Source organism: Pteropus vampyrus, unplaced genomic scaffold, assembly GCF_000151845.1.
Source record: "Pteropus vampyrus isolate Shadow unplaced genomic scaffold, Pvam_2.0 Scaffold103, whole genome shotgun sequence".
Classification (NCBI taxonomy): domain Eukaryota; kingdom Metazoa; phylum Chordata; class Mammalia; order Chiroptera; family Pteropodidae; genus Pteropus; species Pteropus vampyrus.
In genome coordinates, this window is record NW_011888884.1 from 4,454,259 (window position 1) to 4,477,890 (window position 23,632).

A 23,632-nucleotide genomic window follows, 5' to 3' on the forward strand; every position below is an offset into this window, starting at 1 on the left:
ATATATGAATACTGTAAGATACAAAGAAAACTATACTGAACATGAGGTAATCGTTCTGTAATGATTAAAGAACATTCATGATCTCTTATAATGCTCCAGTACTGACATTATGAAATGTGCATTTTGGTTAAAAATAACAAATAACTTCATGGTTACTTGGATGTTGAGTAAATTTATGCTGACTGTACACATCCCTAAAAGAATATATCCAGCGTAAAAATAAAGAAACTTTTCCAGACTCATTTTATGTGACTACATAAAAGTAAACCATATTATGTGCAATATACTTATTAAAATTCAATTTTTTTTACAAACTATAACAAATTTACTTTTTAAAATTTGACTTACTAGCAAAACATTGTTTTGAAGATGCAAACTTTGTCACACCACTCGAGCAGCAAAACTATATGCACAATAAATCAAACCATTAATTTTGGAGATGTGAATACAAAGTATGACAGCCACATCACAGATACTTAAAATATCTGTTGTATAAATTAGCTAATGAATGAACACTAACAAATATAGGTTTTTTGAAAAGAATTATTATGATTTGAAAATACAGTCCTTACTTTTTTTAGCCTGGAACCACATATTTTCAGTAAAAAGTCTATACTGTCCTCAAATTAATACTTTGAAATAATCACTTTCTATAATATCCTTTTCTAATTTTTAACCTGTTTCCAAAAGAAACAATTAAAAATATATAACTATAATTTTATGTAAAAAGTATACAGAAGAACTAATCATTCTAGGTAAGTCATGAAACAGAGTATCAGCCTAATTAAAAGATTTCATGACAAATTATTTACTTTTATTATTTATACCATCGAGGATCAGTCACAAAAATTCAAATTATACATGATACTGTTCATGCTTTAATTTCATAAATGAGCAAATAAAACCAAGCCAATATATCTCTTTGGATGATAACACAGGAAAAAATTACTGTTCTCAAAACAAAGCAGGCCAAGTCTAGCTGTACAGTAGCAGTTCACGGTTTGTCAAAATGGTACAGATGCCATCGATTAAACCCACATACAGACAGGCATGCCTTTAATACTTTCCGTTTGTTTACCACACTTGGAACACTCAAAGAATCACTGTATATTAAATTTCTATGTGCACTGTTGCTAAATGCTTGGTATATACATACATATTTACCAAAAGTTAGTAAAAGTGAAATGGGCAGCCCAAAGAATCAAAACGAATTGTAAAAAAATTATTTTTCTAAAGTGCTTAAGGCAATTCCTTCATTTCTTTATCTAGTTTACTAAAACTGATTTGGGATTCAACTGCAAAAGAGAAATGCAATACTAAGTGCATGTTTTTATAAAATGTAACTTTTTAGACCTACAATACATCCATTACTGTCAACCTCTCATGCATTTCTTTTACAGAAAGCAATTATGTTTTCACCTGTCAAAACAAAGAGTAAATAAACCAATAAAGAATGTCTGAAAGGGTATGCCAACTTTTTAATGTATAAATTGAGCAAAAGAGCCCAATATTTTTAAATTTAAATGTCAATGAGAATGTTATATATATGGTCAAGTTAAGAGTTACCTTGAGACTATTTAAATAGGCACTAGTTTTTTATTTTCTAGTTTGAAATGAAGGTGGCAAACTTTCTCGTTTAACTTAATACAAATAAACTTAAAACAACTAAACCTAAAATCCCACACATTTTACTCTTTTTTTTTTAGAGACCTTTAAGAAGAAGCGCAGTAAGAGGAAAACCTCAGATTCTCATATTGAAGTAATAACAGTATTACTTCCAATGAATTTTCCAAACGAATATTAGAAAATTTTATATGAAGGGTTTCAAATGATAGCATGAGCCAGGAAAGAATCATATGCACTCCACCAGCCCCTGATTAGTATTTCTTGTTCCCCATGCCCCTGCAATAGAAGGCCCTCACCAGTATAACACGATGGTTTCTGGCTCAAATATCAGCTGACACTGCATAGGGCACGGAGCATGAAGCAAGAGCATGCTTAGAGGAAGAAGGCACTGAATTAAAGAGAAGATACAATTATATAAGACATAATAGTAAAAAATTTTATGTAAGAATTTCTGGCTTTTTCTGTGTAATTTTTGCTATAATATACATATATAACTGTTCACATGAAGCAGCTCCACCACTAAATTACTGCTTTCAGGTTTGACTCTATGAAAGAGATTTATAACTTCCTGTTTCTGTAGGTCCTGGAATAACCCTGTTGTAGGGAACAGAACATCCAAAAAAATTTTTCAAAATCTCGGGAGGAACAAAAACCAAAATCATATTTGTTCAGAGAATCAAAAGAGTATCTATTGACATATTTCATTCTCTAAACACCCTTATAGTCTTTAAAATGACTAATATGTCCTCAGACAATGGTGCAGATATGACTGTCCTCTGGAAAAATAAGACCCAATTCAAATAAAATTCCTCACTTAGATGTGTTTTAAAATGAACAAAACATCCTATCAGTAAGCAGTAAACTTTAAGAAAGAATGAACTATTCCTATTCCACAGGCCTTTCTGTAAAAAGCAACTCCAATGTAAGCAGTGTTGGTTACTTCTTGGAAGAAGGATGTCATAGCATAATATACTTAGAATGAAAATAAATCAAAAAGAGAAAGTAAAAACTTCAAAAATTAAAGAACATATAAATTCAGACCTCTTTAAAACACTCAAGGAATTCTTAAATGCTACTCTAATCACAACTTTCAGTTTGGCTCAAAGGACTTTTATTACAAATTTTAATCAACTTTTAAAAAATAGGTATGTTCTCAATAACCATGTTAACATATTTTCAATAACTTTAGCAAAGATTCTATGTTGATCTTTGGAAGAATTTCACCCCTTTAGAAAGGAAATGAATGTAGCAAAAGGACTGAGAGAAAAATAACCTGTGGTTGCAACTGAAAAACTCATGTGCCGAGTAAGTCTGACAGATATATATATATATATTTTCCTTCAAAACATTTGTTTAAACCATTCCTTATCAAAAGGCAGATATAAATGACTTCAGTAAAGAAAAGTTTTAGGCATCTCCCCTTATAGCTTCATCCTTCTTAGATAAAACTTGAGTAGTGTAGGTTTTTCTAACTTCTATATAACTTCAATAAACTTTCATTCCTATTAGAAATGTTAAAAAATCAGTATAAGCATTATCAGTTATTACCAAAAACAAGTGGAAATTGTACCGATAACTATTAAAGGCAGTATTAAACTAGATAACAAAACCAGAAAATAGAAAGCTTTTAAAAATTTTACCCATCATCCAATGATGGAATAAAAAGAAGTCTAATTAAATAGGGCAACATATAAAGATTATCCCTTTGCCAATGTTAGTGCAGCAGGTAAAAAACTGAAATTTGGGTGATTTTAAGCTATTATGTCTAGAAACTCTTCTTATTCACTCTCTATTTTGAGTTATAGCCGCAAGAGAAATACCATGATGTATGGAAAAAAGAAAATGATACACAATCTAGTCAATAAAACGAGGATAATTTAGCAAAACTCAACTTATTTATAAAAGGGGGGAAATAAACCACTGTAAGAAAACCTGTCTAGCATCCCAACCAATTATTTCAATTTTTAGAAAACCTCAGAGGACTGTGTTTTTTTAAAGCTTCAGTTTAAGAACTAAATCATAGGTAGTGATGAGGAAAAAAAAGAGAAAGTATAAAGGAAAGAAGGCGAGATTTAAATGCTTTTTCTTCAGGCCCTAGGATTACTGCATGTAACTAAACATACGAGAAAAGTCAAATTAATCCAAGAAAACACAAAAATGAGTTTCTATATAATTATTTAAACACTGCCTTTTTTTCCCATTTGCTCTTTAAAATATCAGTTTCTTGCTTGATATCTGCTTGCTTCTATGATATTGCACAGTAGATTCCTGTGAATACTTTGTAGTAGATGCTTAATTCTAACGGATTCCAGGCCTTAAAGCAGAACACAGCAAATCTCCTTCCCACCACTGCAGGTAAACATTCTAAATAGGCATTACTGAGTAACAATGTTTAGGCTGCTAGCTGACCCAGTCATTCCATTTTCACTTTTCTGAAGTGTTCTCACAGCACTTGGAACCTGCATCCCAGTACTCAAAGAAAGTCCACCACACCAAACCTAAGAAAAGACAAAAACAAAGCTTCAGTCAGATTTCAAATCAAATCAAAACTTAAGTGAGCCTTAAATTTTCATGTGAAAGGCAAATTGACACATATGTGAACACTGCCAAGTTCCAAACTGATAATCTTCATATTTGAACTGAGAGGAAGTGGGAAGGCTAACTCTTAGAATCGCAGAGGCCAAAGGGAGTCTTTGTGGTGGCAGAATCTACTGGAGCTGCACATGAGAGGGAACTAAGGGCTGCAGAAACTTAGAAGGTAAATTGGATTACTCTAGGCAATAGACATTGGCTATCATTACTGATGCTAACTTTCACAACAAGCAAGAGAAGTGTACACAGCCAACTTCCTTATCCCAGTTACTGCTTTGGATTTTGATGAGGTGTAACCTGAGGACTATAGGAACCTCGGACCCCAATAGCTGCTTCCCTAACTCAACAATAAGAATTTTTAAGGACTTCTAAGAAAAACGCAAATGCAAAAATCCAGATACACTTGCTATATTCTATTAATTACCATAATGTGAATGAGTTTATGAGACACAGACCCCAAATTAAAGAATGTTCTAGCCATAATAATGATGATCTTAACTGGATAGCAGAACTCCTCCCAGTAGCCAAACCTTATAGAGAAATGCAAAAGATAAAAGAGTTGAGAGAAGCAGTAATACTTGCTCAAAAAAAAAAAAAAAAATTTGAAAACCAAGTTTCATTTTGTATGGAGAAGCATGACTTTTTCTTATACAAATAAACCTGAAATTGAATAGCCCTGAAATGATATCTATGTGTATAGATACGTATATAATCTGCCTCCTACACATAGACAGTCATCTAATATTTTACAAAGATGACACTGCACTGCAATGGAAAAAGGATGATCTTAATAAACGGTCTTGAAATAAGTGAATATCCATATGGAATTAAAGACTGTATCTTGACCCCAACTTCATACCAAACATTAATTCTACATTGTACTTGTACTGTAAATGCAAGAAGCAGCTTTTAAAACACAGGAATATTTTTTATGATCTTAGCATGAATAAAGACTCCTTAAACAGAATACAAAAAGTGTTAACCATAAATGAATAAAGTGATAAATTGAGCAACATTAAAATTAACAACTTTTGCTCATCAAAAGACACTAACAAGAGAGGGAAAAGGAAAGAGTGCAGAATATATTTGCAATACATATACCTGGCAAAGGACTCAGATTATATAAAGAACTCCAATCAATCAATAAGAAATAGGAAGAAAACCAAATAGGAATACAGGCAAAATACTTGAACAACCATTTCACAAAAGGGTGTACTCAAATAGTTAATAAACATATAACAAGGTGTTCAACAGTGACCAAGAAAATGCAAATGAAAAGCACAATGTAATATATCTAAGGAGTAGAAGGACTAAAATAAAAAAAGACTATAAGACTATGAGGGTCAAAATAAAAAAGGACAATATCAAGTGGTAACAAAGATGTGGAGGGCTCTTTCAGTCCTTGCACGCAGGGGAACGAGGTCGTGGAAAAAGGACCTGGTGTGCTACCGCCATTTCCTCAGCTTTCGGTCCCTGTGTTCCCTGTGGTCCCTGCGCCTTCCGCATGACTTCCAACAGCGCCATGTGGGGACAGAGCATCCAGGAATCACAACCTCAGTGGTCTGTAGGAGACACTATGAGGAGGGCCCGGGGAAGAATTTGCCATTTTTAGTGGAATAAGTGGCAGCTGCTAGCTACGATGACTTTGTACTTTAGGGCTGGATTTGCTGCACCTTGCTTTATAGTAAGACACCAACTGCTTAAGAATGAAAGATGTTTTAGTTAATCCATGAAACGGATGTGAAGAGCATTTTAAGAGGTGCAGTCCCCTTGAAAAATGGATCAAACTGTTGAACTCAACATACTAGATATGTTTGTAAATAAACTTATGGGATGAATCTTTAATGCCTCTTCTCTGAAAAAAAAGATGTGGAGAAATTCAAACTCTCATATACTGCTGGTGGCAAATCAGTATAAGGAACAACTTTAGAAAACTAATACAATTGATTATACACACACACCTACCAAAAGACATAAACAAAAATATTCATAGCAGTTCTATTTGAAAATGTCCCCAGTACCAACTAAATTACAATGGATATAATTATGACAGAGTCATATAATGGAAAACTATATGAAATTGAATGAATCACCACCACATAGAAAAACTTGGATAAATCTCACAAACTTAATATTAAGCCAAAAAGATATGATTCCATTTACACAAAACTGAAAAGGAGGCAAAATAAGTTTATGGTATTAAAACTCAAGATAGAACCACTTTGGAGGAAGGCCAATAGTGGCTGGAAATGGGCACAAAGGTGGCTATAAGAGTCTGGTAATGTTGCATTTCTTGATCTAGATGCTGGTTTCAAAAGTAAGTGCAGTGCTATGGAGATTCATCAAACTGTATACTTACGATGTACATACTTTTATGTATTTTCATTTACTTCAATAAAGTATATCAAAAATATACAGGTAATCACAGATTTGGGATAAGTGGACTAGTGTGAAAGGGAGAGAAGAAAAAGGAAGATATTTTGCTTCCCTAAATATACAGCACAGGTTATTCTTAAAGCTGTCAAACCAAATAAAACAAATTAGGTACTAACCATGAAACCAGGTAATACTGGCTGAGTAAATTTTGTCTTAAAGGAATACAACAACTGTTTTGAGTTCGCATCATAGAAAGAAAGTTGACCTAAAAAAAGAAAAAAGAAGCCTGATTTATTATAAATACTGTAACATCTAATTAAGTCTAACGTATAATCATGCATAAAACTAGTAACTACATGCCTATTTTGACATTTTTTTGTTACAAACTATAATGACTGGACTTAGTAATTCTCACTTGAAAATGAGTAGAAAACATGCTTAAGAAAAAGCCCAAATCCAGTTTTCTTTCCCTGAGTTTGAAGATCTCCACAGTGCTTCCATAATCTGGCAGTACTCTACTTACTCAACTATAAACTATTCTATCGTTATTTAACAAATGGTTTTCTTAGCCCAGTAAAAACCAAGAGTATTTCTTCCTCATTTTTACTATAAGCAGTCCTACCCCAATCCTATCATCATTTAAGGTTTATTCTATTAAACCTTGTCTTCTAACTACTTGAAGCCATACTCATACTTCAGTCTCTGAAATCTTAGTATAGTTTAACTGCTTTGGTTTTAATTTTTAAAATTCTCGCGCAGTCTTTCAACATGATCGTGCAACTAAAATAACTTTTTGACCCCCTAACTGTCTAACCTGATGGCCTCCTTACAACTGTTATTACTTGAAATTCTTCTCTCATGATCGTTCTCTTGGTTTGTATCATAACCCTGAGGATATCTTCCCCTTTTCTCCTATTCTAAATGTAGATGTTTGTCCAGGCTCTCTTTCTAGCTACAATGCTCCCTTAACAAATCAGCTGCCACCAGAGAAGAAACGAAACTAATATTTATCCTACTATTAAAGCACTAGGTGCTTTACCTCAAAATATTAAGCAACGTATATATGACCACGAAGTTAGTGAGCAGCACAGCAATAATGTTTAACTGTTCTGGGCAATCTTCCATAGCCACTGTGCGATGCTGTCTCTAATATTTAGCTTCAGTTCTACCTCTCTTCTGAATTTCCAAATATTGGCCAGACATGTCACATAGTTGTCCCACAGGCATTTCATTTTTCCCTAGGACTCTGCTCCCTATCATACTGATGACACTACCATCCTCTCGATTACACCGGCTGGAACCTCAAAGTCATCTTCAGTTCTTCTTTGTCTCTCCGTCCAATCCATATTTAGTTATCAACTCCTATGAATTCTACTTTCATACCATCAAGACCATTCTTCTTGCTTCCCCACTGCTCAGGCCCTTGTTACTACTGATCACTTAATAAACACTTATTATGGGTTTAGAATGTAAGAACCACTTTTCAGGCAATAAGGACATAATACTTAACAAAAAAGACATAGTCCTGCCTACACTGCTTAAAGACTGTCTCCTGAAAAGTCTTACCCTATCTGTTTGCAATTCCTTCCACATTCGACCATTTACTCTTTATTATTTCTAAAACTAGATTATCATTATGACTGTAGTTTTCTAAAATGTGCACAAGCCCCCCTCCCTCAACTACTAAAAATGACTAGCCTATTATTATTCTTCGAGGCCCTCAAAATCTGATCCCATTCTACATTACAACTCCCTCCTGTATCCTGTGCTCTAGGCTAACAATTATACTTATCACTACTCTCTGTGAAGAACCACAAAGTATGGGAAAGGAGACAGAAGATGATAAGCAAGTATTATCTTGGTAGCTGAAAAAGGGAAAAAATGTGTGCCAACAAATTTACCAGTTATCCTGAGGAATGTTATTTATCTGATTCAAAGTGAATAAGTAAAAAAGAATACAGCAAAAACGACATGTCATCATTAAAAATAAATCAAGTTGACATGCATTTTTTTCTTTTTTGAGTAACTAGGTTGATAGCTCATGAATTATTTATACAATGTTGCTTAAAATGGAAAAATTGGGTTTTATTAAAGTGTCTAATTGGAGAGAACATCTAGAGAATTACTTTTGCTCATTAGTTAAATAGTATGTCGTCTTCAAAATTTTTAGAAATGTTTAGATGACAACAGAGAAGATACTTATCAAATACCTAATTCAAAAAGCTTAAAGAAATTTCACAAAAGATAAATATCAAGTTGATTTTTAGATGATTTTAAGAGGAAGGAAAGCTTGGCCAAATCTATTATGATGAAACTTGAGGGCAAATATAACATTGTTCATTTGAGTTATAAACAACAAAAGACCACCCTAAACTGCCTAATATAAAAGGAAAAAACAATTTGACAGAACTCCATGAAAAAAGATCTAGTGGATTAGGTGGCTACAACCTCAATAAAGGTCAACAGTGCTTTTAGTCACAGTGAGAGAAATGTGCTGCCAAAACACTGTCCTATGATGGTCAGAAGTTGTGTGTCCTACTTTGAGAACCCATCTTTAAGAAATATATTGACATAATATACAACCATAGGAGATTATAAAGGTTTGGGAAAATTAAATGAGAGGAACAACTAATGGCACAGAGGATGTACAGTTCGGAAAAATGGCCAAAAAAAAAAAAAGCGTTAGCAATTTTTAAATGAATATGGATTTTCATGTAAATGTGTATGAGAGAACATAACTGTGTTTCTTCACATGACAAAATTTAAGAGCAACAGTCTTAGAAGTAATTGGTAGACAAAGTGAGTCAATTTAAGAAAAACCTTTTGACCAAGTGCTATCCAGCAATGAAACAGGCTGCCTTCTAAGACAATAAGCTTCACATAAAAAGTTCAAGCACAGAAGTGGCAACTACCTGCAGAGATAATGTGAAAAAGATTTTATACCGTGTGACAAATGTTGAGTAATTGCTAAGGTCTACTCCAGCTAGAAAAATGTGACTTGACCACTCTTTACAAGTAATAAAACAAGATAAGAAGGAATTAAAATGGACAAAAGAAATTTAATTGCTTTAAAGACTAAAATTAGCAAAATTTTTCTTTCAGATTCATTTGGTATATTATAGATGAGTATTTTGTAGAACTGCAGGCAGATATCACATGCCCTTTCAGTCAATTCTGGAGCTGAAATTATGTTGTGATCAAATCCTAGTGGGTCGAAATACCCTTACCACAATACTAATGGAAATTCTATATAGATGATTACCAGTGAGAAGTATTGAAATACAAGGGACTATGACAAAATGACTTAAGAGAAAATCAGTAAACTTACCCCCATCAAAATCACAAAATACACCTATCCTTTCAGGAACAGTAATATCCAAGGCTTTGACTTTATTATTATGCTTTGCTGCAAATGTGTTTTGTAGCCAGTTGTTGACATGGATACACCAACTAGTGTTTGTCTTTCCTAATTGGTCAAACTTCCCCAAAGTCTTGTATGCTACTCCCACACTGTAGGATTTACAATCCTTCTGGGCCTTGACCTCCCAATAATGTTGTCCGCTTTCAATAGCAGTATCTCCTACAAAAGATCAGAAAGGTAAATTTGACTCTTAGATCTTATTTATGAGTCACATACATAGCTTTTAACCTATTTCTTATTTCATAAAATGGCATAAAATATCTGATTCAGAATGTTAACACAGACACTAATTGCAGAGTATCTGCTATAACTTACTTATTACTAATTTTTCTGTGTTTAAAAGGCTTCAGAAATTTTCCTCCTTACTATCTCTTCAAGAGTTCTACATAATGTGGAATGCTATGTAAAATGAAGTGGAGTTTTAAATACATCAATAATAAGACTATTTGAAAACCTGCCAAAGTAATTAGGCTTCAAGAGGAAGAAGCTTCAGCAAAGGTTCATTCGCTATATAGGCAACTACTCCAGCTCTGAGTGGAAAGCCCACCAATGTGACAATGATGCCTTTAAGATGAAATAATAAAAAACTATTATTTTTATCCTACCCAGCACTGTGTATGACTCCCCAGTAAAACGATCTCTGCTGCCTCTTACTGCTGGTGGCCTGGAACCTACAGATGTCCGTTTGGGTGATGGTGTACCACTTCTACATAAACAGGAGCAAAAAGAAAAACATTCTATGTTGTAAATGTTTCATAAACTAAAATTACAAATCACAAAAAGAACCTCTGAAAAGATTTTCTAATTATATTGCACAAATAGCACCATCTGATTTTATCTGAATTATTATACAGAATTGTCAACGATAAACACTCAAATGTAAGAAGTCATCAACACAAAGCAGGCTGAACACACTAACATCATGCAGACTGAGCAAGGCTTACACAAAGGACACACAGTCAAAATAAGAAACAATACCAAAATAAAACAAGATACAAAGGAAAAAAAAAGAACTCAAGGAATATAATGGATTATAGCTTATATTTCTTGCAGCTAAATGTAAATAGAAGCAAAGGCAAAAACAGGCTTACTATAATCAAGACTAAAGAACTTTTTTGTAAGCAGTAGGTATTTTTGTTCTGGATCTTTTCTTCTTAAATAGAGAAGCAGCAATTTCCCATATCCATGCACAGGATAATAACAAGTATTAAAAAGCATTTCTCCCACTAAAACGGACAAGATCCAACCTGACCTCCCCTGATAACAAACTGTATGACATGGTAAACTAGACAGTATTAGATATTTCACTAACTCTCAAAAACTCAAAATAAATCAAATCCCAAAGATGTTTAAAAATTATTATTTCAATTATACTGAATTACTGCATTTAAAACACAACAAAAAATTATAACTTACCAGTAGTAAAGAAATAAAAGGAGAGCATGGAGAAAAGAAAAACAGACATAACTACTGCGAATGGCAGTTTAAATTTCAGACAAAAGTTAAATATTAAGAAGAACTCTTCCACTGCAGCATTCTTGACTTCCGACCCTAAGTACATTTTTGCAAGAAGTACAACAGCTAGTATTGTCTATGTCAAACATGATTCCCGCCCCCTTTAACAATATGCTGGTCATTCAACTATCTGAATTAAGGCTTTTTGTTACCTCTCCTCTGAATTATTTCACCAGCTTCCAAATGATCTTTTTGCTACCCAATTCATCTTATTCATTGTTATTAGATAAACTCAACTCTGATTTTCCTACTTTAAAATTTTCGAGTACTTCCTTACTGCCTACAAATGACTCCATTGCGCATTTCAGGGTCTTCTTGAATTGGCCCCAATCTGCTTTTCTAGCCCTTTCACCCCTAGAGAGCACTATCCAGCTACAGTGTTCCTTAAACTCAAGCAGTCTGCTTCAGTGTCTTTCCTCTGTTGCTCCCTCTCCCACTGCATGTCCAATGCCACATTCTTCCACTTTCTTGAGAACCAGCCTAAATACCATTCTATTAATGAAGGTGTCCCAGATCCTAACAGGCTAAATAACTCTCTGAAGAGCCCAACTCCAGGCCAAAATCTTGATGTGTGTTCTTTCAGGCACAACCATAGGCAATTACAAAGGCTTTACTGGCAGGCCTGGGTCGGGGGCAGGGGGGGTGCCTTCCCCACACCAGACTCAGTGTACCGACAGTTCAATGCAGTTTCTGGAAGAAGTTGCAATCCCTTCCCTTATCCCATGCTCACATATGCATCTGCATTCCTAGTTTAGGGACCTCTATTCAGAGACCCCCCTTATGGGAGGGGGGCCCTCAGCTGAGACTCTTTTCAGGGGCCTCTGAGGGGATCTCCATAAAGGGGACAAGGGTGAATGAAGACACTTTTCTCTATGCTGTCTCAATACTTTTTTTTCCCTAACCTTTCCCCTTCTCTCACCTTCTTGGCCTCAGGTCCATAAAATAACAGAAGGAGACTTTTGCTTCGGGTTTCCTCAGCAGTGAGGTGATATCCTCCACCTGCGACCTTCTCTGATTTACTTGACCCCTCACCTCATTCTGTTGGGGAAAATGGCACACTGGAAGAGCTAGCACCCTTTCCTTTGTGGCCTCTTGCTTATACTATCATAACCAGGGGATAAAGGCCTGATGTTACCTTCAGTTTGCCTCACTGTCCTAATTAACCACTTCAACACCTGGCAGTTCAGGACACCTTTCTTCCTCTAAAATCCTTTCTTCACAGTTACCATTACGCATAATTGCTACCTTGCATGATGTTATTTGTATATAGATCTATCTTTCACCAACAGGGCACACTTCTGGACAGCAGGGGCAATGTTTATCTCTATAAATTCCACAACATTCATCTTACATCCTAGAGTTAACACATATTTATAGAAAGAAATGTATATGATATTCCAGAGGTAGCCTACGTAGAAAATACTCTTAAAGGGAGAAAAAAATATAATCTGAAATGCTAAGCACAAAGAGCTTAAAAAATCTCTAACTGACCAAATGAAGCTTCAAGCACTCTATTAAATCCAGCTGCATTTTACAATTTATAATACACTAACAATAAAATCACTTTCACCAATGAACAAACTAGAAAAAAGAGAGGAAGGTAATTTTGAAAAAACACATCCTGATTTCTGATAAAGATATGTGATATTTTCAAATCAGCACATTATTACTCATGCATTTGAACTGATTCATCTTTCTGGCATTATCCTAATAATTTCACTAATGTCATTTACTTTTTATTCTGATGCTTTTAAAACTGCATTATTATAAAATAAGAACACCTCAAACCTGCCTCACGTCAAATACAAATAAAAGCAAAGCTGTAATGTTAGATATACTGAATACAGCACAACAAGAGAGATGCCAGGTATAAGTAAATGCAGAAAAAAGTCAGATAAGGGAAAATAATTCAAGAAACACTTAAGCAGAGCTTATTGTTTTGTTATGATTATTGTTTTGTTTTGTTACAACTATAATGTTGTAAATTCAAAACATAAGCTACCAATAGAGACAGTCTACATAGAGCAATATTTTAGCTCATGAAGGCTGCAATGGCTTCTGCTTATTGGTTAAAGAAAAAAATTAAAGTTATTCAGCCAAGCTAGATACACTAAGTCCTAGAACTAGACAGACATAGATCATCACCTTGTATGTTTCTTCAGTGAAGTAACATGGACACTGTCAGATAAAAATAGGCAACTGTTAAGAGACTGCTTTATAACTTAAATTTAACAGCTTATAATAAAATTAGACCAAAAGCCTCATGAGGAATATTTTTTGATTTGCCATTGTAACTCACAATGATATTATCTTATTTCAGTTTGAGCAAAATTTTCCTCTGTTAAAAATGAAAGAAGCCCCCATACTTTGAGACCATCTAAATAAGTCTAACAACAATTAAAGTCTAACTCTGGTTCATAAGGCTGCTGATTAGGGGCAAGATACTGGGGTTGTACATGCTAAAAGTTGTCTTTCTATGCAGACTTTCAGGTAAGGCAGGTGATCTATAAATCTAAAATTCAGGAACCATACTAGGAACTTCTCTCTAAGCAGTTCAAGTTGCTGTAGATATAACTTAAAAGAAATGGAATACTGAAGTTAAAAAGTATATGAGGATTAGAAAAGAAACTAAGAAAAAGAAATGAAAAATGTTAGTGACAAATTCAAGTATTGACAAACAATAGTATATTCTTCACTTCGGTGTTACCAACATCATGTTGATATATAGAATAAGAATTTTATTATAAGTTATTGTCAAATAAGAATCAGTGTATAAGCATTTTTCCAGATAACAGATTTAAGGAACTAGCTTACCTGCCTTTATTCTCTTTTCCTTTAATTTTATTTTCTTGACCTTTTCCTCCTGTAGGATCCCACTCTACACAGGTATCTTCAACTTTCAGGTTCAAATGGGATGATGAGTTATCCAAACTGAAGTTAAGTGCTATACAAAACAATATTTCAATTTTTTAAAAAAATATAGCATATCTCCACTTTCTGAAGCACAATTATATCATTTTCCTATTCATTTTATTCAACATTATATATAAAGTTCAAATTTCTAATCCTAGCATTTAAAGTCTCCAAAGATAAGGCCGTAATTTACTAATTCCTATGTTACTTCCCATTATTATTCTCTATATATTCTATACTCCAAGCAAAATCAATGTACTTGCATGGCCCCGGCTGCTTCTGCTATTTCTTCTCCTGGAATCTCTATCAGTACACAAAAGCCCCAATTTCATGATATTAGAATATTAGTTGGTTGTTATTACTAAACAGGAAGAGGAGAAAGTGATGTGTTGTACAATATTATAGAGCCTGGCACACATATATTTTTCCTGATGCTCTAATATTCAATAATTTCATATTTAAACTCTCAGTAGTTTCAAATTAAGACGAGCATGGAGAAAAGAGCCATGATAGCAAAAGCAAGAGAACTGACACAGCTGATGGAGCTAGAGATGATTTTCATAGGTGGGGGTGGGGGTGGGGGGTGGTGTGCTACTCAAATGAAAATAAATTAAAAAGCACAAAGCAGTGCTTTTCTAATTATTTGTGGGGAGGAACTATCTATACTATTCATAATACTTACTCAGAACTGCTAAATCAGGAAATCAGTATAGCAAGATATTACCTCCTCTCTTTTAAAATTGAGGGTAACTCACTAAAATGTATTGTTTCGTAGTTGAGTAATGCACAGTTCCTATTTTAAAATGCAATTTCTAGAATCTCTGCTTTAAGCAAGGTTTCACCTACCACATAGTTACTAACTAATCCACCTCTGTTAGTTACATTTCCTTCCAAAAGTTCTAACTTCTGGTAATGACTCACTGAAAGAATATTCTTTTACAATAGCCTATTTCACATAAGGATATTACCTGATTTACCTAAGGCTTCAGTGTATCTGAAGTATGCACCATCAAACAACAAAATATTCATATAGAGAGCCTAATATTTATCTAGTGAATCAAAGATCTTTTTATCCTCTACTATTCTGTAAAGAGCACTTTAACTTCAACTATGCATCTGACCATTGTTCACTGTCTTTATACAACATTAATACAAATTTAACAATAACTGCTTCTAGCAAATGTCATACTATGCAAGTTAATAGCTTTCAACATTTGCATGTAAACAGCAATGAATTTACAGAAAGAAGCAATACACCTTCTCAGTAAAAATGGAAATAGATTTCCTTAATAGGTAGAGGTTACTAAAAAGTTAGGATTAAGCAAAATTGAGACCTTGCATTATCAAGAATGAACTGCCTTAAGAAAACAGGGTTAACCTCTCTACTAGCTATTAGGTAATGCATGTGAAGCCATTTACATTTTTGAGGGAAAAGTGGATATAACTAAGGTGCCATCAATTCTCAGTTGCTTGTTAAAATCCTAAGGCTGTTTTAAAAATAGTAAATAAATTTTTTAAAATGTAAAGAAAAAAATTGTAAGGCTGAAAAACAGTCTAATGTTTCACAAGATAGAGAGAAGGGTGGAGTCAATGGTGGTAAGAAAAGGCAGGACTTTCAAGCCACCTGAGACCAGTTTTATCAAATCCCACAGTACCCAAACAGAAAGGCATCAGTTTCAAAACTAGGGGTATAATCTTTTATCTCTCTCATATATATATATATATATTTTTGGACGCTATCCCTTTATGGGACCTCAACTAAGTAACAGGCAAAGGTAACAGGAATAATACCATATAGTTAAAAACAAACAAAAAAAGGACTAGCTTCAAATGTGAAGTCTCAAATGTTAGTCCTGCCTCTCATATAAGCCCTGTAATATAGCTAGATATTAGTTTCTATATCTTTAAAAGTCTATGAAAACAAACTATCAAAAATCTCAGAGTGAAGGTATGTTTCAAAGGTTTAACTGGTTGTACTGGTGGCTTTCTTGGTACTGTAAAATTATATCACAGCCGTTATCATTTGAGATTAGAGAGGAAACTGTGATTAATATCATATCATTTACCTTTATAAAAAAATAGGGATAATTTACTTTTAAAATTCTGGTCATAAGAACTTACATTATGCATCACTTCTGATAATTCCAGTGACAGAAGAAATAGTGCTATGTACATTGGAGAGACAGAAATAAACAATGTTCACTGTTTTCCATACCAAGGATGAGTAGAAGGATATGAAATTTTGGTAGGCCTCAACTGTTTAATCTCTACCATTCTCCCTTTCCCTCCAATTCTTTGCTCATACACTTATTTCTACTAGTTGGTCAAAAAGGGCTTCAGCAAGCCAAAACAATTAGTAAACAACTGTTCAACATGTCATTTTTTAAAAATCTGGAGCTCTTGCTCTCATTAGTGGCCACTTCAGTGCTATGGAATAACCCTAGAAAATCCATGACCCATAGCTATTTAAGGGATACATTTTATTCTGGATCTCCCTGAAGTTCAAAATCACTGTTCAGTGGTCCTTGGGGTTGAGTGTCAGTCTATCCACAACCCAGTGGGTTTACCCCAGTGATGAATGCTCAAAAAAACTAGAATCATCTTAGTCTTTCCCTACAACTCTAAGACCAAGAATTTGACTAGTAAGACCCAGATACTAACAGGAACAGCCAGCTCAGCTCCAAGGAAATTATACGCCAGCAATTCATTTTCCTAATTCCACTGAATTTGAAAAAATGTATAATTCACCACATTTAGGTCCAAGTTTGGTCACTAAATATAAAGGGTAAATGAGAAGGAATAAAAGAAATAAAAAGATACGATATGCCTGAGGGAGAATAATAATGCAATTTTACCTGACACAGTTCAAGTTATGTAGCAAAGGTTATCTGCCTGTGAATAAGACTACTCTGAAATGTTAAGAATCCCTCAATAACCACAGTAACATCTCAGTTTGATAACAAGTAATTCAAAGTAACTGCGCTTCTTGGTTAGATAACTTAGTTATCTACAGTTCTCAAATAAAAACATTTGCTAATCCAAATAAATTACTTCAAGTTAGGTTTTCTATTTACCTTTGTGACGCAAACATATTCTTCTGAGTTTATCTTGTCAAAACTTATGAGCCTTATATTTTTATTCTAATATAATATTTTATATTATCTTCCAAATGGTATCAAACTTCTGGCATGCAAACCTATTCAAATACTATGTGAATTAGAGATCACTGAAATACTCTAATGCCCAAGAACCTATTAGAATGTGTACAATCAGATTCTGGAAGTAAATCTAGTCAATTATCATTTCACAACTGGGAAAATCTCTAGCATTATGACCTACCAATTGGTAAATACCTGAAAAATTTTCTGTATTAAAATATGGGAGTTAAAATAAAACTATAGAGTTTTAATTAAATCCAAAATTGTTCTCAGAGACTAGAAGCATCTAGGTTCTATGTCCACAATAGGAGCTACTGGCACAGAACCTGGAAATAGATTCTTATTTATATCTTTCCAAGCTACTTCTAGGGATCACAAGCAAGTCATTTAACATATTTGAACTTTATTTTCTTCACCTGAAAAATGGACATCAAATAATACCTATTCTACTGATCTTTCTGGATGATTTATAGATCAAATGAAGAACTGTGAGAGTGCTCTGTAAACGTTAATAAACTATGTAAATGTTAATTTCTACAATAATATTTAAAAAAAATGGAGAGAAAAGACCTGAACTAAACTGAAAAGGTACTTCCCCATTACTGAGCAATAATCTATTCCCTGAGAAAACTCTGGGCAAATCTCAGTGATGTTGATATATTTATAGTAGACTGAAATTTGTAAACTGAGCACGACAAGAGAAAGTAACACCATCATCTCAGTCTATTTTACTTATCTGAATACATGATAAAGGAAAATTAATGAATACCACTACTGTAGTCCTAATTTCCACATCTTAAAATTCCTACTGTTTGGAATTCTGGGGGGGGGGGGGGGTGGTGTGTGTGGGTGTGTGTGTGTGTGTGTGTGTGTGTGTGTGTGTGTGTTTGAAGGTGGCGAAGAAATGCAACCATATGTGAAATGGTTCCTGTCACAAAGTCTTGAATAATTTCTACGTTAAATTTTGTTTTATGCTGTATAAATATCTACTGATCTTACCTTTGGTCTCTAGGGTCACTGGATCAGAATACTCTCCAGCCACAGCCTTATTACAAGCTCGCACTCTGAAATTCATATACTTTGAATCAAACTTTAAGCCTGAAAAAAATGAAAATGGTTTTCAGATAGGAAAAGTAAAGGAATCTACTCCAAAAGTATGAATATGAACCTTTAAACAGAGATTTTTCCATCCTTGAAACTATGTCTTTACTCAGGAAGAATACAAATTTGTGTTAAAATGGTAATAATGCCTGAAATAAGGGAATTCATGATTTATTATTTTTTCCAAATAAATAAATCATATAGTTTATCACTGATTTTTTTTTTTTTAATTAGTGATAAGGTACTCTCAAGCCTTGTTAAAAGTAATGTTTCAATCAAGGAGAGATGCTACAAATTAAAATAACATATTCAATTTCTACAAAGCAGACATCCTCAAGAATTTTTATATTTATGAAACATGCCTTTTTATGTGAAAATGAATTTAAAGAGAAAGTGAAGTATAAGGATTAACAGCAAAACTCTGAACTTAGTCAAGTTTAAAATAATCCAAAAATTACTAGCTGTGGAACTTAACATGACAGTCTCAGTTTTGTATCTGTAAAATATAAAAAACCAATCTCATAACTGAAATAGGAAATGAGATATATTGTACTGATTAAATGAGATGTACTGTATAATAATACACTTCGGCCCAGCTCCTGACAAAGGGCAAGAACTCAAAAATGGTCAAGTTACTAATATTACTGATCATGCTTAACAAGTGTTGAACAACTCAGGCAACATTTTGCAGTTTCAAATATGAGTCCCCAATAAACAGAGATACCTTTTGAAAAATTTTCAAAGGCCAAGAAACAAAGTTTAATATCAAGTCACAGCTTTACTTTAAGTAGCAACATGAAGGTAACCATAAAAGGGTAAAGGCAACGGTATTTACAATATCACCTAACTGTGGCGTAGTGTGTACATCTAGAAAATTGACAGTATTTTTATTGTTAGAAAACCAAGGTAAAATTAAATGCTATTCTGAAATACTGTTTCTAGAACACCCCTTCATATTTGTTTTACATACATTATTTTAACAGGTTACAAATATCCAAAAGTATTTAAATGAAGGTTTTCTTCATATTTTAAAAGAAATTCACTTTTATGATTAATACATAATCACTTGGCTAAAGAAACTTAATTTTACCTTTAAAAGTAACTCAAAATATTTTTCACAATTATATTTATTTTCTGAGAATGAGATTCATGAATGCAGTCATTTTACCTGACAGTGTATATTCAGTACCCTTAATATTATCAATTGTCTCCCAGCATCGCTCATCCTTTACACGTGGAAGTCCATCAAAATTAGTTTTCCTATATTCCAGCATAAAGTGGTCAATCTTATTATCTTCTTCTGGCATTTTCCAAGCTACTGTTACAGAATTGTCAGCCACCAAACACTCTATTGGATCTATCTCTGGAGCTTTAGGGACTAAAGAAAAAAAAAAGGCTCATTTATCATTTATTACAGTACTAATCCAATATTTGTCATTCAAACTATGCTTTTTCATGTTGCTTTTGAACTGTTCAATTAAATCTGGCTAAGAGAAAGAATACCCTATAAATGCAAAATAAATATTTTTCAAAGGTCTGTTTAAAAATTCATGTTTCAAAGTTTTTCTATAGATTTATTCAAACTATATTAAAATCCTAGCTAGCAAAAAGCAATTCAAACATGCTAAGAATAAAGAATCAAGACTGACTTGTTGCTCCTCAACACAGTTTTAATCTATTTCAAACAGCCACAGAATATAAATTAAATCACTATTGACAAAATAGAATAACTTGCTTTGAATTTAAAGCTTAAAATAATTCAAGATATTTTCAATTTTTAAAATCTCGTTTATAAAAGAATTGTTATTTCTCAGCACTAAACAAAAATGAACTCCCCAACCCGCCAAAATATTTAAGGATTTTAAAATGCTTCCCCAAAGAGTTCTATGATACATTAAAATAAAATGAGCTACAGTTAACATGTATGAACATTAATCAATTTCTTTTCCATAAAAGAGGTTTTCCCATAGCTCCTCAACATTAACAGATGTTCCATTTACATAACAACAGGCTAACTGGAGAACGTGGTCCTCTGGTGACAGCTGTGTTTGAAATGTGTGAAACTGTGCAGATATTGTATTGAAACATTTTGCCGCTTAAAAAAGAGTTTTAAAAAGTTTATGCCAAGTATACAAGACTGATTCAACATTTTAAATCAATTAATCTATCACATCGGTAGAAAAATCATGATTGTAATAGAGAAAAAATATTTGACAATAAAGATTCATGACAAAAACTCAGCAAACTAGAAATAGAGGGGGACTTTACTTGATAAAGAACATCTACAAAAAACCTATAGTTAACATCATACTTAAATGCTGAGAAACTAGATATTTTCTCCCAATGTGAGGATGTCCCCTTCTCACCACTCCTATTCAACACTGTACTGGAAGTTCTAGCAATAAGACAAGAAAAGGAATTTAAAAGTACACGAATTAGGAAGGAAGAAATAAAACTGTCTTTGTTCGCTGACGACATGGTTGTCTGAAGAGAAAACCCTAAAGAATCAACAAAAAAATTCTTGGAACAAACAAGTAATTATAGCAAGGCTGCAGAGATGAACGGGCACAGTACAAAGGAATCTTAGGGCAGTGAAACTATTTTGTATAATAATGTTAAGGTGGAAATATGACAATATATTTGTCAAAACTCACAGAATTGTAAAATACAAAAAGTGAACCCTAATGTAAAATATGGATGTTAGTTAATAATAATGTATCAATACTGGGTCATTAATTATAACAAATGTACCATACTAATACAAGATGTTAATAATAGGGGAAACTGTATGTGAGGGAGGAAGAAACTATATTATCTGCTCATTTTTCCATAAATCTAAAATTGTTTAAAAAACAAAGCATTAATTTTAAAAAACTACAATAACAAAGGAATTATATACAAATGTTAAAATGCAAAGCAATGTGAGACTTAATAAATAACAAAGTAAACCAAGTTTCTTGGATAAAATAATCAAGACCAAGATGAAAGGAATTCGATATAAATTTTAAATCTTCAAGCCTAACTAATAAGGGAGGAAGAAGAAAGGGGACAACTGATCTCCATTAACTATAGTCTCCAAAGTTCAACCCTTATGTGTGTAATTATACAATAAATACTTGGAATCTGATACACTTTATTAGTAAGATGACAACCAAAGACATATTTATCATTTGTCATTATGATTAATTTCCTTCATCTGTCTTGTGGTATTTTTGTCCCTACAATACATAACAGATATTAGTCTCTATTACTGGAACATAAGCAATACAGACTACTTATTGCCAAAAGAATAGACCATAAGCATTCACAAATTTAAGAATTTAATGTGCTCTGCATTGCCTATATGTGAGGAAATAAAAAAGGTCTATTTATCATACTGTAATTTTATAATTTTGCTGAGTCAAAAACCTGTACTGAAAGCCCCAAGAGGCTGGTATAAAGAGAGAATCATTTAATTTGTAAGTGGGTCTAGCTAACTCCCCACTATATACATCTCAATTCACCTACCATTCCAGTAAAAATGTACTGGCAAGTATTCTTCTTTCTTGTGACTAATGGCCCCCAAAAGAAAGCAAACTGCTATAAGTGGTAACTGAGGTAAAAATGAAAAAAAGAAAATCTAAGAAAGTGGTGCTACCTAGGAGTAAAAAAGAAAATTTAGATAACTTAAGAGTTGTATGTCAAATTAAGGTTGACTTGGATCTAAACTGTGGGAAGTTAACCAAAGAGTCTATACAGAAGAGAAGAGTTCATTAACCAAGGGCTAAACCTTTCGAAGATGAAAGGTGGTAAAGATGTCATATAAAACTACTACTTAGAAAATGCAGAACTCTCTTTGGAAGTAAGAATGAAAAGCAAATCACAGCAATTTTTATAAAGTAGCAGTTAACTAGCAATAGTGAGCAAACTGGTTCGAGAATTTTACTAAAGTTTTCTCTGCATGTGAATGTCAAAGGGCAGCGGCATCAACATTGCCACAAATATGTTTCTCTTTTGAGCTGCAGAAGCTCAGAAAGGAGAATATAAACTGTTTCAATGTACGAAAATGGCTTAAAGTAGAATAAAATGGCTTTTCAATTATTATCATCCCTCATCATCACTTCCATTTTTCAGGTAAGTCCACAACTTATGTTACTATACATAATATAGCGTAGAGCTGGTTTTTGTGGTGTTTATGGAATGAATTACTAAGGGATAACGGTTATTCATTTTTAAAATTTAATGTGATTGTATCTTACAGGAAAATTTTGTGCTATAGGAGAATATAAAAATTTAGTAATATGAATTCATCTTTTATAAATCTTAACAATCTATTATACTTTTCCTTCAGGATGAAACTCCTCCACAAAAGGATTTCTTGTTTTATTATACCTCATTCCTTCAGACTATCTTAAAAGTTTGCCAAACGAGGAAATCTTAACTGTACATGTAACTACTTGACTGTATAGCGGGCATGGCCTTGGTCTGTTAAGACATCACTGAAAACTCAAGAGAAAGAAATGGTGAGAAAATTGCTTTTTTAGTAGTTTTTTAAAAAATTAAAGTAATAATAATGTGTATATTAACAATCCACTATTCTAGACTCTATCTGAATTTGGAAGTAGTATAAATGATAATACAATGGCAAGTAATTCTGAAAAGCCAATCTGTAAGTAAATATCCACTGACATACTTTCTCTACAAATATGGTTCCTTTCCTCATGTTTTCTTTCTATAAACTCCTTTAGAACTTTTGATCTGTATCACACAAGTTAATTAATACTTCACTCGTGCTACCTTTATTAGTTCCATTAGTTTCATGACTACTAACCTCATCTTTCCAATATTTTAAATCCCTGACCAAATATTCAAAGAATGTTTTCATGTGATCAACATTCTCTATTCAAAAAAAGCTAACCTCTAAAAATAAAAACTAGTTCTAACAAAGCAC

General features: G+C 33.2%; 1 protein-coding gene across 3 annotated transcripts in view; it reads right to left on the reverse strand.

Moving 5' to 3' along the window:
- Positions 1-2,959: 2,959 nt before the first annotated feature.
- FSD1L (fibronectin type III and SPRY domain containing 1 like) overlaps positions 2,960-23,632 on the reverse strand; it is a 54,735-nt gene continuing 34,062 nt past the window's right edge. For all 3 annotated transcript variants that reach the window (XM_023533488.1, XM_023533487.1, XM_011364963.2), the window contains 7 exons: positions 19,871-20,080; positions 18,601-18,699; positions 14,345-14,474; positions 10,621-10,721; positions 9,923-10,174; positions 6,771-6,859; positions 2,960-4,124 (listed from right to left, as the gene is read on the reverse strand). In XM_023533488.1, the coding sequence (XP_023389256.1) occupies positions 4,002-4,124; positions 6,771-6,859; positions 9,923-10,174; positions 10,621-10,721; positions 14,345-14,474; positions 18,601-18,699; positions 19,871-20,080 (1,004 nt within the window). In that variant the 3' untranslated portion in view covers positions 2,960-4,001. The remainder of the gene's footprint in view (positions 4,125-6,770; positions 6,860-9,922; positions 10,175-10,620; positions 10,722-14,344; positions 14,475-18,600; positions 18,700-19,870; positions 20,081-23,632) is intronic.